Source organism: Carassius auratus, chromosome 31 (assembly GCF_003368295.1).
Source record: "Carassius auratus strain Wakin chromosome 31, ASM336829v1, whole genome shotgun sequence".
In the NCBI taxonomy this organism is placed as follows: domain Eukaryota; kingdom Metazoa; phylum Chordata; class Actinopteri; order Cypriniformes; family Cyprinidae; genus Carassius; species Carassius auratus.
The window spans coordinates 13,035,065-13,050,716 of NC_039273.1; the positions used below are offsets into that span (position 1 = coordinate 13,035,065).

The 15,652-nt window shown below is 39.9% G+C and overlaps 1 protein-coding gene across 11 annotated transcripts in view; it reads right to left on the minus strand.

Annotated features, from left to right (window-relative positions):
• Positions 1–2,361: 2,361 nt before the first annotated feature.
• LOC113050578 (protein Shroom2) overlaps positions 2,362–15,652 on the minus strand; it is a 58,754-nt gene continuing 45,463 nt past the window's right edge. For 10 of the 11 annotated variants that reach the window (XM_026213674.1, XM_026213676.1, XM_026213675.1 and 7 more), the window contains 7 exons: positions 13,071–15,609; positions 12,308–12,390; positions 6,206–6,784; positions 4,975–5,553; positions 4,238–4,418; positions 3,864–4,136; positions 2,362–3,759 (listed from right to left, as the gene is read on the minus strand). In XM_026213674.1, the coding sequence (XP_026069459.1) occupies positions 3,487–3,759; positions 3,864–4,136; positions 4,238–4,418; positions 4,975–5,553; positions 6,206–6,784; positions 12,308–12,390; positions 13,071–15,609 (4,507 nt within the window). In that variant the 3' untranslated portion in view covers positions 2,362–3,486. Of the gene's footprint in view, positions 3,760–3,863; positions 4,137–4,237; positions 4,419–4,974; positions 5,554–6,205; positions 6,785–7,869; positions 7,930–12,307; positions 12,391–13,070; positions 15,610–15,652 lie in introns of all 11 variants that reach the window. The other variant, XM_026213684.1, reaches the window with a different exon arrangement.

The window sequence follows — 15,652 nt, forward strand, 5'->3', positions numbered from 1 at the left end:
TGGGACATGACGCAGACCAGATTGAAACCTGCATCCCAAAGTGCCACAGCTCTGACTGTAACAGCCTACTTGACTATTCACAAAAGAAGTAAATGTTTGGAATATTCAAAGGTCTTCCTTTGGACACAAAAGGTTAAGATCAAGCAACCATTTGAGACTGAAGAAAATGCTTTTCACATGTAGTGTTTGTGGTGATGAGCGGTGTTTCCAGCGTGAGGAAAAAAGACACTATATTTAAGGTCAACCACAAGGCTATGCATTTGAGACCAAGCAGAGGAGGAAGAAGAGGACAAGAGGAGAGAGAAACATGAGAGAGAGCGAGAGAGAGAGAGGTAATATTTCCTGCCCCGATCCCTGCACACCTGGGGTTGCGGAATGTTCCAGGATAAGCTGAAAGGTCATTTACAATAATCAGTTTCTTCACGCACAGGAAAACAGAAATGGCAACAAATGAATAGAGCTTTGGGGAATGGATTTCCTTAACACTTTGCCAACCCACACCCCAGTAAACAACTTCCCCATATTACATAGCCAAAACACGCCATATTTATTGATGTAAAGTGTATTAAGAGCAATAACTTGTTCTATGTATATGGCCTTTTCACTGTTTCCAGAAGTTTCTCTAGCTCTTGTTATCCACAATTTAACTTTATAATCAACGTTTGTGTAAAGATTGAAAATGTGTCTATAAATCCTTCGCAATGTCAGTAAATAAACCACAACAAACCCCTGCTTACCTGTGAAACGTCTGGAGCTCTGAAGCATCTTTTTAAGTTATATATATATTATATATATATATCGAATATATTAAAAGGGGTCATATGATGTTGCTAAAAGAACATTATTTTGTGTATTTTCTCCTCTATGCCCAGCCTTTCTGAAACACATCATTAATACAAAGCTCAGCATTCTGAAAATCGAGGTATGCCCTGATTGGCCAGCTATCCGGTGTTTTGTGATTGGCAGAATACCTCATGTGTGTGACAGAACTTTATGTCACAGTCCTTAACATATTGTGATGTGTGTCCCGGACAGATCACCGGCGCTACAAGACAAAAACAATAAAACCCATTACAAACGAGGCATTTGTTGCATCCAGTTGGGAAAAAAATTACTGATTATGATTTACACTGTGTTTTTACGCGTTGCATCGCGGTGCGTAAACATAAAACAACCTTTGGGGTTGTCTGCATTTTTTATCAGAGAAACCACAAACAACAAGCATTACTCTACACTGCTCAAAATTGGCATTTGAATCATCAGTGGCAAATTCTTTACATTATGTATATGTACTTACAGACTGTAAATCAGCAGATGCGGCATTGTAGCCTTCTCTCCCAGGATCAGGAAACATTCCTCCATAAATTGTGCTGCACACATCTGAATATTTGGGTTGAACTGTTCTGGAAGGTTGTGTCCTCTTTTGTAAAGCCAAACAAAGTAGTTTCTCATTTACAACAAAACACAGCGCTGGCGGCAACAGTGAGAACCAAAGTTATGCCTTCTTTCTTTGCGTGAATATTTGGGTAGTGTTATGCAAATCTTCCCACATCATGACTTACACATGTGGGGGCATGTTTGAACGAGGCATTTTAGGAGAGCGTGGACGAGTCTGAACTTTTATGAAGAATATATCTTTGGGTTTGAGACTTCAGTCTTCGCAAATATACAGATCTTCTTTATGCACCAAGAGCTTGTAAAACTCCAAAGAGAAAAGGAAAACTCAAAAACTGCATCATATGACCCCTTTGAATATTGCCAATTTAAAGGCTCCACACATATCCCATAGTATTATTTTGCTCTACCCGCTATCAAGCGAGTTTTACATGTCAAAGTCTCTTTTCTGAAAGGCCAGAGCTACTTTTGTTGAATATTAGGCGATCAGAGCTATTCAGATAAAAACAATGATTGCTCAGAGAATCAAGAAATAAAAGGATTGAATCAAATAATACAATTTTAAATAGTTTACTGATACAAATAATGTTGTAGTAACACACCACTATAATAACACTAAAAGATAATTCCTTTGATCTGGATTGTGGAAACGTCCAGCTCCATCTAAAGTTTAACATTTAAAGATGTGCTATTTCTACAGTGTTATTGGAAACGATGAATATGGGTGTCACACGGCATCCATGCCATAAAGTCAGTATATAGTAATGGTGACCATGCTGAGCTGTCGCATGCAAGACAGGAATTCATTGCATGCTTTAAAAGGCCTCCAAAATAATGTCACTGGTAAAGCAGCTAAAAATCACATATTTGTGGAATTTGAGCAGTTATATTTTGGCTACAATTAAGTTAGACATGCTGTCTTTTCTTTCTTGTGACCGTGAAATATAATAAGTAAGAGGAATAATGTCAAATGCAATACACACGATGCTGCTTTTTATTAGTTATCTGCAATATTGTCAATGCTTAATATATTACATGCTGTGTAAGATGTAAGTTGTATATGATGCCTTTTTCCTCTCGAGTATATTCATTTGTTCTAACTCCATAAATTAAACATCAAACCACAAATATCCTACAGAAGAAATAATAAAGGACACATACACATTGGAGTAAAAGGCAGCTTGCATTTTATAGAAAAGCCCTGGATCTTTAGTGAAATAGAGTTTATGCAAGTCTAGATTCTTTAAACAGCAGAAAACTTAAGTCAATCCTAATTCTGATGTAACAAAGCATCGTATGGTGAAATACATCTATAAAAAGCGCGCAGACCAAAGTGGTAGTTTGCTTGGCTAAAATAAAGTGAAAGAGTACAATTCTAGCCGATTCTAGTTATATACAAAGACTCAAAAGGCTAAAATAAATTACTAAAAATATAATTGATTTATTTTTAACATGACCCAGGATAGTGACACGTCATTTGAAATAATGCACCATCAAAAAGTCATTTTCGGAAGTTAATTACAACCTCCTGGTGTAAATAGAAAGATAGCTTACATGTGCAAAGCTTTATGCCACCGGGATTTGAGTGTGTGTTTGAATCAAAAGTGTTTGTACTGGCATTCAGGCAATTGAGGTGTTGTTCATTGCCCTCTAGTGGTTAAAAAGATACAGCACAGTGAGTGAGCGAGGCATACAGAGGGTCAAATTTTGAAAGCACATAGGGGCAAAAAGGGCATGACCTATTTAAACAGATGTGAGAAAAAAATTCAAAGCGTCTGTTAAAATGTATTATTAATTGACAATATAATTCTACTGGTCGTGTATCATTGAAAGCTCATAAAAAGTATAAGATCAGCTGACAGGTGATTTGGTCAAATCATGATCTAAAAGTGCCCAGCACTTTCAGGGTCTTCATGAGTCATGCCAAAATGCTGTCTACCGTGGCAGATGAGGAGCACTCAATATATGACCAGAATGCAATTCCATTGGCAGTAAATGGACCACATTTAGGACTGCTTTGGAACCCTGTTATTTAGTGTGACGTCAAGAGAGTTGCTGCGGATCACTGCATGAACGGTTTCTTTTAAGTCCTCAGTTGCTTATCCTCTGGTCCATTGGGAGACTGTCCATCAGACACTTGAGCTGCTCCTCCCCCAGTTTGATCTTGTCCTCGAGCTTTCGTTGCTCTATAATAAGAGCGGATTTCATCTTCACGAAGTGCTCATAATCAGCCATATTCTCCTCTGACAGGTAGCTGGCCAGGATGTCGTAGACCACCCGTTCTCTCCTGTCAAGATTCTCCTTCAGCTCCTTGGCATCCTCATGTTGACGGATCAGAAGTTTGCGCTTCTCTGTCAGTGTACGCTGCAGAAGGAAAAAGAACGTTTTCAATCAATATCAAGTTTTTGTCAATCCTCCACAACATCAAATCTCAAAGGCTTTCCCGCATCCCACTTTTTCAGTCTCACCCTCTCCTCCAGTGAAGCGTCTTCCTCCAGGCTGTTCAGGGCATTCTCTACTCTGGCCAAGCGTCCAGACAGAGACAGCAGAAGGTTGACCACTTTATCAAGATCTCCAACGAACATCCGGAACTTTTCGAGTTCATTAGGCTTGCAGACACCCTGTACGATGGCCTCAACTTCCTCCCCAAGAGCGTTGTTGTCCTGCACATCCTCCTGTAGACTCTCCTGAGCTTCCTTCAGCACCTGCAACTTCTTGCTGAGACTGTCAATCAACTCTTGCTGCAAAGAGAAAGACAAACATGGACAAAGTCACCTGATAAAACGGACTAATAAGAGGTATCTGAATGTATCACAGATGTGTTGCTACAGCATGTTAGTACCTTCCTGCTGGCAAGATCACTTTCATTGTCCTCCTCCAGCTCCTCCTCGGAGTCGTGCTCCACACTCTGTTCCTGCATGTCCTTCATCTTGTTCAGCAGCTCTGCTTTGGGTGCAGATGTACTGTAGTAGGTTGAATTAGTCACTAAAGTAGTGGCTGCCATCAGGCTGTCCTCCTCTTTCCTGAGAACCCACAGATGACATTTATGAGAAACATAAATTGATTATAATATAAGCAATTGATCCAAACACCACAGAATTATTTTTGACATTATTAAGAACAAACAAACAAACAAAAACAGTGATGTGGGTTTTAGGCGGGATCATCCGTTTGCCCAACCAATGGCAGACGGGGAGAGTTTAAGGATAATTATTTTTACCATTCTGTTTCAATGACTTTAGATTAACACAAAGTCTGCCTGATTGCTAGATGAGTCAGTGCCCAATATTTGCAACAAGAAAAATAAACCATGCTTATGAATGATAACTTGAATGAAAAGTTCTAAAATGAATTGCTTCAATCTTGATGAAAACCACATGAGAAGGGCTCAATAGCAACCCTGACCTATTGATTAAAAATAATAATAAACCGGACATCAGACAGCCAAGTTCAATCTGTCTTCCTTTTCAACAGGTTTGCAATTAAGGATTGATCCTCATAATAAATAATGACACACAAATTTGGCAAACTGGGGCAGGAAATAGGAATCCAGAAAGTTTACAAGTAAGAAATACTGACTTCTCCACAGAGTTGCGAGGAGAGAGCGGTTTAGGTGCAGCTTTCCTGCGCTGTTGGGCCTCCTCCAGTAACTGCTCTCCCTCTGGGAAAATCCCCTCCATCAGATCCATGGTGGTCTTCATCTTACTCTGGTCTAAAATGTCCACTAGGGACTTGTCTTTGTCCATTATGTCTCTAGCCAGCTCCTTTGTTTTTTTGTCATCATCTGACTGCGAGGGATGTGAAGACACTCCGTTGCTGCTTTGATCTGATAAAGGGATTGTCTGCAGGCCATGTAACGAATACGATTCTGGGTTCATGTTGGTTTGCGGACCCTGGTCTTTCAGAGGACCCATATCTGCTTCTCTCAGACCAGGCCCCTGGTCCTTTTGCCTGGTGTAAGTACAGAACAGAGAGTATGACTGATCCGGGTTCCCCAAACTCTGAAGAGGAGTTCCTCCAGGTCCTTGAGAGCTGACAGGGGTCTCAGCGGACAGGTCGAGATATTGTCGACTTTCTTTTTCAGTGTCACTCTCGAAGTGAACAATCTTAATGGGAACTTTCTTCACGGACATGTTCTCATCTTTAACCCGATCCATCCTGGTAAAACAAAAAACAACAAAAACTAAAAGAAATATTCTGGTGAATGAAAAAAAAATGGAACATATGAAAAATGGGGAAAATAGGCAAAAGAATAAACACGATAAAGGCAGGGGAAACAATTTTCATGGGTATAATCTGTGTGGAAAAACATGAAACTTGATCTTTTACTTCAGGCTAATAGGCTTTGCATATAGGAAAATGTCAGTTCCTCTGACTACATCCATGAATATAGTTAAAAATCATACAACTATTTTTCTGAAACCCTCCTGTCCAGTTTAAAACCCTTGGTTTTCTTCAGGCTTCTGATGGCTACAAACTGTAAAACAAAGCCCCAGAAATGATATTCTTCAACAGACTTCAGTCAAGGCTGGGGAGGTATCCCTTTTATGACTGATCTAAAGAACTGCAGTACACATGGGCAATCTGCAGTAAGGACACGTATGAATAAACCCCTTGTATGTGCATGAATACAATAAAGAGACAGTCAGAGAAGCACTGTCATTAAATTACTGGGCTGTAGGGAGAGTTTCCAGTGATGGTTTTAAGGAGCCCAGCTGTGGTTTGCCAGTGGAAATCTCCCTGAATTCCAGCACAGACCTGAAGGAATTCCTGAACGGCAGAATTTAACTCTAAATACAGAAAGTCTTACCTTCCAGGAGCTTCATCCTGTATGGAGACAGAGACAGGGGGCTTGTCAGTCAGCCTCTGGGGAGCAAACTGGGGTGAGGGCGAACGCTGCCCCTCCATGCTGGGCTGGGTCCGGCCAGCGGTTTGTTGAGTGGGCAGGACAGCTGGAGGGGGAGGAGGAGGAAAGGGAGGAGGCACAAGCTCTTCTTGTAGCTCCTCCTCCCTGGTTGACCCTTTGCTGTTCTCTGAACCCTTCCAGGGAACAGAGGCTGAAAGCGGGGCGGAGCTTTGATTGTTGATAGGAGAAAGTGAGGCCAAGACTCCTCCTTGGGATCCAGGCTGGACCTCCTGAAATTTGCTAAGAGGAGGTGGTGTGCCCTCAGGGCATTTGTACTTCTCCAGATGGGGCAAGAGAACAGAGTTCTTGTTTCTGGAACTCGCAGGTTCACTGCGAGTGCTGTGGTCAGAGAAATGCAGTGCAGTTTTATGATGACAGGATGGAGGATCTGAAGTATTTTTTTCCAGGTCTTCAGTCAAAGCCAAAGGAGGTTCTTCTGGTTTCTCCTTGCATACGAGTTCACTGTATCCTTTTTCATGGAACCTAAGAAAACACAAGGAGAAATTAAGTAAAATTTGAAGTAAAATTCTCAACCTAGCAATGCACGCAATCAAAGAAGATTTATCAAAGGCCCAGACTGAATTTATTTCGTCCTTTTTGGTGCACAAAGCCTCACTGTTTCCAGCATAAATCGATAGGCAGGCAGGCAGACATTTCTCCCACATTTCACCATCTCTCCATGGTAACTCCCAGGCTGGCTGTCATACCCTGCATATTTCTGTTCCCACAAGCCTGTCATGCTGTGGAGAATGAATGATCTTTCCTCTGCAGCAACTGGCAAAGAGAACGCTTTTCCCTTCTTAATCTTGATTGTTTCCGTTTATGTTTTACACTCTTCCTTGTCTACTCAGATTTATGGAGGTCGGGGAGGAATAAGAAGGCTATTGTCAAATGGCTTGGGAAAGAGAAAATTCACATATATAATACAACAACCTATGAAAGTAACCTTAAATGAGATATTAAAATGTATTTCTTTTTCAGGCTTAGAGAGCCAGCCACCTATTACAGATGTCTATTAGAGATGGGTGATTGTATATATTTATACCATGCGACATCAGAAATGTGTCAACTGATAGATTCTACTTTACAACAATTTTAGTGCTAGCTCCCATAGTCAATATGTGGCCTGTCTTAAGTGTCAATTTTTTCAAAAATTGAGATTTATACATCATCTGTAAGCTGAACTAATAAGCTTTCCATTGATGTATGGTCTGTCAGACAAGATTTGGCCTAGATACAACTATTTGAAAATCTGGAATCTGAGGGTGCAAAACATCTAAATATTGAGAAAATCTCCTTTAAAGTTGTACAAATGAAGTTCTTAGCAATGCATATTACTAATAAAAAATTAAGATTTGATATATTTATGGTAGGAAATTTACAAAATATCTTCATGAAACAGGCATAAAAAAAAAACAATAATTTTGACCCATACAATGTTTTTTGGCTATTGCTCAAAATATGACCCAGTGACCCAGGGCCACACATGTGCAAATAAATTGTACCAATTTAAAAACTAACTACTAACTATACTGAACTGCACAGAAAAACACAGGATACTGAATTACCTGATGGATGTATAGAACCAGTGGCTGTGCTCCAAAGAAAGAGACATAAAGAGATTACAGAAGAGTAAAGAAAGCAAATAAGTAGTGAGTAGCAGTAAAATGGATAGTGGTTATACTACAGATAAATGTTTGTGGTCTGTAAGATTCTTAAAAATGATTTGAATCGAAGTATCTTATGCTCAATACGTAATTTTATATATTACAAATATATATTTACTGACCTAAAACCTTTGGGTAGTGTTCAAAAGGAAGACAAAAGGTAAAGTGCAGAAAAATGAATGAAGGAAATGTCAGATGCAGAAATATAGGGAATGAATTTTAGAGTCATTCTCAATGTTATATGATTCATGCTTTCATTGCAGATGTCATTACATTAGTATAGAATGCATGCATACATGCATGCAGGTTCTTTCTGATACTATAGTGTCTAACACATGCATTTGATCTCAACATGAACTGGCATGCAGCAGAACATCTCCGCTATAATACCACATAAGCTTTGTCCACAACACCCAACCTATAATCAAATATCAGTCTCTTGCCAACTTCCCTTGTTTGATAAAGTTCATATGACAAAACATCTACCAGTCTCAGAAAAGTCTAATAGAAAGACATACCAAACATCAAGTTTTCATAGTTTACTAAGAATTTTACATGCAAACACTGACCTGCATTCACCAATTAAGTAAAAACGTTGAAAAGTATCATTAATGGAAACTAAATACTAAGAAAACAACTCTAACGTTGAATCTTACATTCAGGATGACTCCAACTTCACCAGAAAGACTTCAAAACTGCTCATGCTTCTGTCCATATAAAGTCCATAATTCAGGTACTCATGCTGTTGTCCATATAAAGTAGCTATAAAACAACTAAACCGCAATCCTTGCATTAGATATGAAACTTGACTATGAGAAGCAGCGCTCACCTCTGAGGATAAGGAGCTCTCATCTCTGCGACAGGTGCTTCCTGTAGCCCTGAACATATGTAATCTCACCTGGGTGGGGCAAAAGTGCTTGTAGCTCAATTGAAATGTTTCCAACTAGATCTAGTCCACACCAGCTAAACTTATAAAAGCCAAGAGTTGCAAAAATGTTAGAAGTACACACATCGGTCCGTTTCTCTGTGTGAGACTTAGTTTTGTTTGATGTCGTCTTTTAAGTAATGCCACAAGTGGGGCTTGAGAAAGTGATGTTTCCTATGTCTGCGCATTGCGACCTGATGCAGCCCCTGAAGTGGGACACAGGAAACAGAAATACTGCAAAATTATAATAAGGTGATTAAATGAGACGAAGAAACATCAAAACATTTCGTCTCGTTTTGGTCAATGAAAATGAAGAGACATTTTAGCATTGTTTTTATTTAGTAATTTTTATTCGCCCAAAAATATTTTGCATTATGCATTTAATTATATTCATCGTCACATGACCAGCATTTACGTTGCGTCTCGTCTCGTTTTCACCATGTGATAAAGGTTGGTTGACGGCGATATTTAATCATAATTTCCGTTGAAGAAAGCAACACTAATTAGAAGTCTCTGTCAATATCACTTACTGAAGTAAACAATTCTTTCAGCTAGGACTTTTCAGCTAGGGCATTAGATTTTTATAACTGGAGTTGTGCATGTTTGCATGCAAGTAAAATGACTGAGTGGGAGACAGGAAGACTTGGACATTTAAAAAACAATTTCTAAGAAATCTCATTGCGCTACGAAGTGAAGATGCAGGTCTATGGTATAATTCATAGTTGCTCTTCACAGCACCTTAATTACAAGCAAGAATAAAGACAACACCTTTCATGGGGGCAATTTACAAGGCTTTAGATGATGGATGTTTGGCGGTAACATGCTTAGTCAAGTTTGCCACTCCTTACGTCTACACATAGAAGTGGAAGATAATGACCCAGGAAAGCCAAGGATGATAATTTGTTAAAAATGAAAATTTTAGATAAGTATTAAGATAAATGAAGATAAATAGGTAGGTCATATGTCCCACACACAACTGGGAGCTGTTTGAGACACTGGAAAATGATCTTGTTGCTGTTGTTTTGAAAGAAAGAATCAAATTAGAGGCAGTAGCCGCATTTCCACTGTTGGGCCAGTGCGAGCCAGGGCTTAAAACGGGCCGGGCGGGGTTCATAGCCACGGGCCAGTAGCACCGAGGCCAGAATAGCGCAGGGTTTCCACAGTGGAGCCTGAAGCACCGCTGCACGTCACTAAAACACGCCCTTTACACGCCTCTCAGAACAACGTCATGTAACCTCATCATTTCACCAACAAAGAGAAGTTATCAGAAACCTAAGAAATAAGTCACTGGAACATGCGCGATCACAAAACGAAGATGATAAAAGCGGCCGTTTGTTTGCATGCTTCGTTATATATTCAAATTCAAAAGCATCGATGTTTTAACTATAGAATAAGTGATACATTGATCATATTTATTTAATTTATCAGGACTCAAAATGAATCACACATAAATACACTTATTTATATTTTATTTATTTTTAACGATTATGAAAATAGCCTGCTTATTCAGTCGAGTCTGTTTCTGTTTATTAGCCACAGTAGCCGTCACATTTAGAATGAATGATAATATCTCTATTTTTATAAAAGCTCCCGAACAAAAAACATTATTATATTTTTTTTTATGACGTGAGCTAAACTCTCGAGACGAGGCTTGTGATAGATAATATACGTTACTAAATAAATACACTATTGTGATAGAGAATAAGAAGCTGACGTCTTATTCCTCAAACGGTCATATTTACCATGTTTACTATGGTAATGTTAATGCCTAGCGTACACAGACTTTTGCATCACTTATAAATATTTCTGCCTTGTATGGTGATTGTAATCCACATTGGATCAAGTTATTTCAAAGACTCTGCTGACTGAAAGTGAGTTTTGAGCTCAACTGATTTAAAAAAAAGTGTTTAATGCTGGTGTTAAAGCTGTTATCTTTCTGAAATGATCCGCACTTTCGCAGCGCTGAGCTCTCCAGACGCGGAGAAACTCCGCCTTTGTTCATAACCCCTCCTCTAGCCCCAGCTGGCCCGCTTTGGCCAAAGGATTTTGTTGGGCCAAAAAACCCTGGCCGTTGGCCCCGAGGAAGCCCCGACGAGGCACGATCAAGCCCCGGAAGTGACCGTGGAAACGCAACTGGCCCTGGCACGCACTAGCACGCCCGGTTTAAGCTCGCGGAAACGCGGCTAATGTAAACAAATTGAAACTTTAATTTACATCTCAAACATTGAGAGTACATATTCAATTTGATCTGAATCACACTATTGGAGCCCCACTCACGCAGTTTGCATGTAAATGGAATAACATCTCAGCCATCGCTCCCTTATCTTTACACTGCATCTTCAAAGGACACAGTTTCTTTCATTTTGTGTGTTCTAGATTATAAATGAAAGAAGTGAGAGGTAAAGTAAGTGAGGATCAGTTTAACATGTTTCACAAGTTAGACATGAAAATACGTGGTTTCAAAACTTGCCAAGGTAACTGGAGGTCATTTTATGCCCAGTTTTCAATAGTAGAACTGTAAAACTTTAGCTTCACAAAATTAACACTACTTTCTTTCTGTGCTAGTTTTATACATTATTCAAGCACAGATTATACAAACAAACCTTCTATTCTTCATCCAGATGGTTTTAAAATTCAGAATTTTCAGCATTATGAATTGGATTAAGCATTGAAGTTTCTCCACAGCACGAGTACAGGGCTACCATTCATGGTTCTTTCAGAATAGAATACAATACTAACTAGATTAAATGCACATGCAGAGTAAAACCTGAATAAAATTCTATCTTTGCAAAGTTATAAAGTTTAAATTATTGAAATAGGGCAAAATCACACACACACACAAAAAAACTTATTTTACAGCTTCTTTTACAGAAGTAGGAAGTGCAAAAATTTAATTTAGATTGCTATTTTACTCTTTGGCCTTATTAAGAATAAACTTAAAGGACACTTTCTATGTCATACTCACATACCTACACCTCAAAACCATCTTGTTGAAATGAAAGCCCAGTCACTGAGGATAGCAGTGCTGTCACAGCTGGGCTAAATCCCAAGGCTGCAAGGACTATAAAGGGTCTACTGTTTGTCTTTGACACAACGAGGGCTGACTGATGGCACAGCTGTGGATTTCTGTATGCAAAAAGTTCAAGATCAGAGCCATTAGCACTAGAATAGTTTCACCGACAGAGTTGTAGCCAGGACTGTTTGCACTGGTATAACTTTAATTACAAAGGGAAGAGCTGTCTGATTTAGCTTTAAACATGCCCAGGAGTATCATGATAATCATAACAACAACAACAAAAAACTGTGCAGAGTGACATTCAATTAAACACATTAAACACATTAAACCTATGTATGATCTTTTTACTCTTTAAAACAACTTACGAGGCAATGTAAAAATAACAATACAGCACTCACCTTGCACTATTCTTATCCCGATCGCAGAGTTTTGTCTCAGGCTTGGAATAGTCAGCTGACTTCTTTTCTTGAACTGGAAGTTTCTGGAAGGAATATAATACATATAAAACTTAACTTCCTCATTCATGTATTAATACATCTCAACTACTGTTAACTTTGTCTATTTTCAGACTATTGATTTTTGTATTTACGGTCTTATACGGCTGACATGATTGTGTGAATTTACTCGGAACTGGTCCGAGGGTGTGACTTTTTGTAATTAGTTTAATGTTTGACTAAGTTCTGGCTTTTATATTGCTATCATTGCTATTCACTGGGGACATACAGTTTATGAGACTCAAGTCACTTTTGATTTATGATGGTTTCTAAATAAAAACAGTAGATGTGTTGAAAAGAGTTTACACCATTTAGAACAATAACAATAGAATTAAATCAATGAAAACTGAGTTAACTTTATTAAATATGAAATAACCTATTATTTTAAAAAAATCTAACTACCTTTCTAATCTTTTTGTATTCTATTTTCTTTCATTTATTATACAATTATAAAAAAAGGAACTCTAACACTAGCTGTTTTCTTTTTATTTATTATATTATTTAAAATCCCATGCTACATGTACTGTGTTAACCTAACTAAGACTTGTTATAGCACTTCTATATCATTGCTCTTTTGTTGTTTTTATAGCTTCCATTGTACTCATTTGTAAGTCGCTTTGGATAAAAGCGTCTACTAAATGACTAAATGTAAATGTAAATAACCAACCTGCCCATAGAAGTCAGCAGAAGGGGAGGATCTAGATCTTTCATGTACACTGGTGGGGTTACTCTGTCTCTCATTCCCTGTATCAAGGATGTTATCAGCGGAGTGATATCGCCCAGATACTCTTGGTTCGGCTGCTTTCCTTTGGATCTTCCATTTAGCTTCATACTCCGCAAAGGTGCCAAGTCGCTGTTGTTCTAGTATGGCTTGTCGGTTCACCGAGTGAGGGCCAACTTGACCTTCATTAAGGTGGTGCTCTATAGGGGTTAAGCTTTCCCTGTTACGCTGCCCTGCTGTGTCACTCTTTGCAGAATAATGCATTCCTCCAGATTTGGAGTGTTTGGTGTCTTCAGTTATCTGCAGGTTTTGCTTTGGTATAGGTTTAGGGAAAGCTGGTTTTCTCGCTGCCTCAAATAATCTGTACCTATTTTCTAAGGGTACAGCATTTTCATGCCCACTGGAGCGCTCATTAGCTCCAACTTCATGAATTTTATCCGGCTCAGAAAAAGACCGAACTTTCCTTTCTGCAGAAAACCGTTTGCGGTTACCAATGCGAAGCACCTGATTACTCCCTGGGACCTCGGAGACACCAGGAAGCGAAGGTGTGTCTTTCCGAGTGGGACCCTCAGTACCTGGATGCTCAAACAAGACTGGCTCAAGGTCTTTTCTCCTAAACGATGTAGCCTGGAGGACTCTGGCCTGGGCTTCTTTCAAATGGTCTTTATAAGAACTGGAAAAGCAGCCATCTGAAGAGGAAGAAGAAGTTCCAGTGGTCTTCCAGACAGCAGGATCTTCTACAGCTTCAACCGGACTTTCTAAGGTTGCTGAGCTTTGACGCTTTTGAAGCTGGTCCCTCCTCATCTGGATCTCGTTGCGCAAGGTGGTGGCAAATTGGTCACTTCGTCTTGACTGTTTGCCACTCTGACTGTCAAGGGCTTCCTGTTGTGCATTTCCACTGTTGACCTCATCTTGACAGTCCTCCACGTCATTGTGCTCTTGGGCCAGAGAATACAGCATAGGTGTTTTCTGGGGACATATCTTCGACTCGCTTTTAGTTGGAAAAGGTTGCTGGGAGTACTCTTTAAGATTGAGATTAACTGCACTTCTCCTGTGCTCGGGTTGCTTACTAGGGGGATAACTACCAGAATGCTCATTTGAGCTAGACAAATGGTGTTGCCTTTGGCTCCCCCTCAGTTCAGAAGGTTTTTCTGAATCAGGTATATTGAAGGGATTATTTGGAACAGAGAAATTGCGATGACAGATGTCAATTTGTTTGAAGGTTGCATTATTGTCTGTATGATTTGTCTCATGGTGCTGTGACTGAGGTGGAAAATAGCTGTCTTTTGTTCTTCCTTGTGAACCTGTAGACATCCTGTCTCGTACACTAAGTGACATTTCCGAGACTGAAGAAGCTTTAGAGTCATCAACTCTCACTAAAGGAGCCTGAGACATTCCCTGAGCGATACGATGAGAGGTAACTCCAACATGACTGGACAGTGATGCAGCTGGCCTTCTAATTTGATTCTGGCTATTGATTTGCATGTGATTGTTTGTGGACAGCTCCTGCATACTGCTAAAGTAGCCACTGAATGGAGGTTTCAGTGCTGGTATTATCCTAGTTTGAGCGTGGAAAGTGCCCTCATCGCTGTATTGCCGTGGATGGTATGGAACATAGGCATATGATTGATGTCTATCTCTAACATCTATCGTTGATAGGGAATATGTCTTGTCTGATGACATATGGTGTGGACACAGATGATGGGCATCAGATGAAATGTAGGGATTTGAGGAACAATTTTTGGATGGCAGGTTATAATCGTGTCGACCCTCAAGCCCTGTCTCGTTGACTTGGTGCGACCTTTGCATGCTTTCATGAGTTTCTCCTGCCTTTTGCAAGGCTTTTACCTGAGGCTTTAACTGGGCATTAACACCAAGGCCCTCAGAGGAGCTTGTGATCAAACCCTTCTCATGTACCTTGGTAGCTGCAAAACTATCACTGCGTGCCGGTGGAGTGGGAGGTGGGGTGGAGCATACTGTGTTTTTCTTCATATCTGGGACATGCCAAACAGGTCCAATACTAACTCTTCCAGAGCTTGAATGCCGAGTGCCTGGCTGTTCTTCAGCTTTTGGGACCTCATGGCTAACTGAACCTGTGACATGCTGCAAGTATCCAAGCCTCTCATCTTGTCGTACCCCATCGCTTAGGCTTTGGCTTTGGTTATGTCTGCCATTGCTGTGCCTGCCACTTGAGTCCCACTGATTAATTTTGTACAGCATGTTCTCAGTGGAAGCAGCGTTAATTTTGGACAGTGTGTAATCTGGGGTTCCTGAGCTTGTAGAAAAGGAGCTGTATGCAGAGTCTCGTTTACCACCCAAATGTTCAGAGCTGTTATTATTGGACTTGCTTGGGGAAAGATGGCCAGATGGACCGGGATGAGAGCTATGCTCTAGGCTGTCCATACTACCCAAAGAGCTGAACTGATCAGATACTCTCCGTAGATTTGTTTGCTCCCAGCCAGCTGGGACTTCAGAGAAGAATGAACTAAGAAAAACAAACACATTTAAGAAAGTGTTTAGGCTGTATG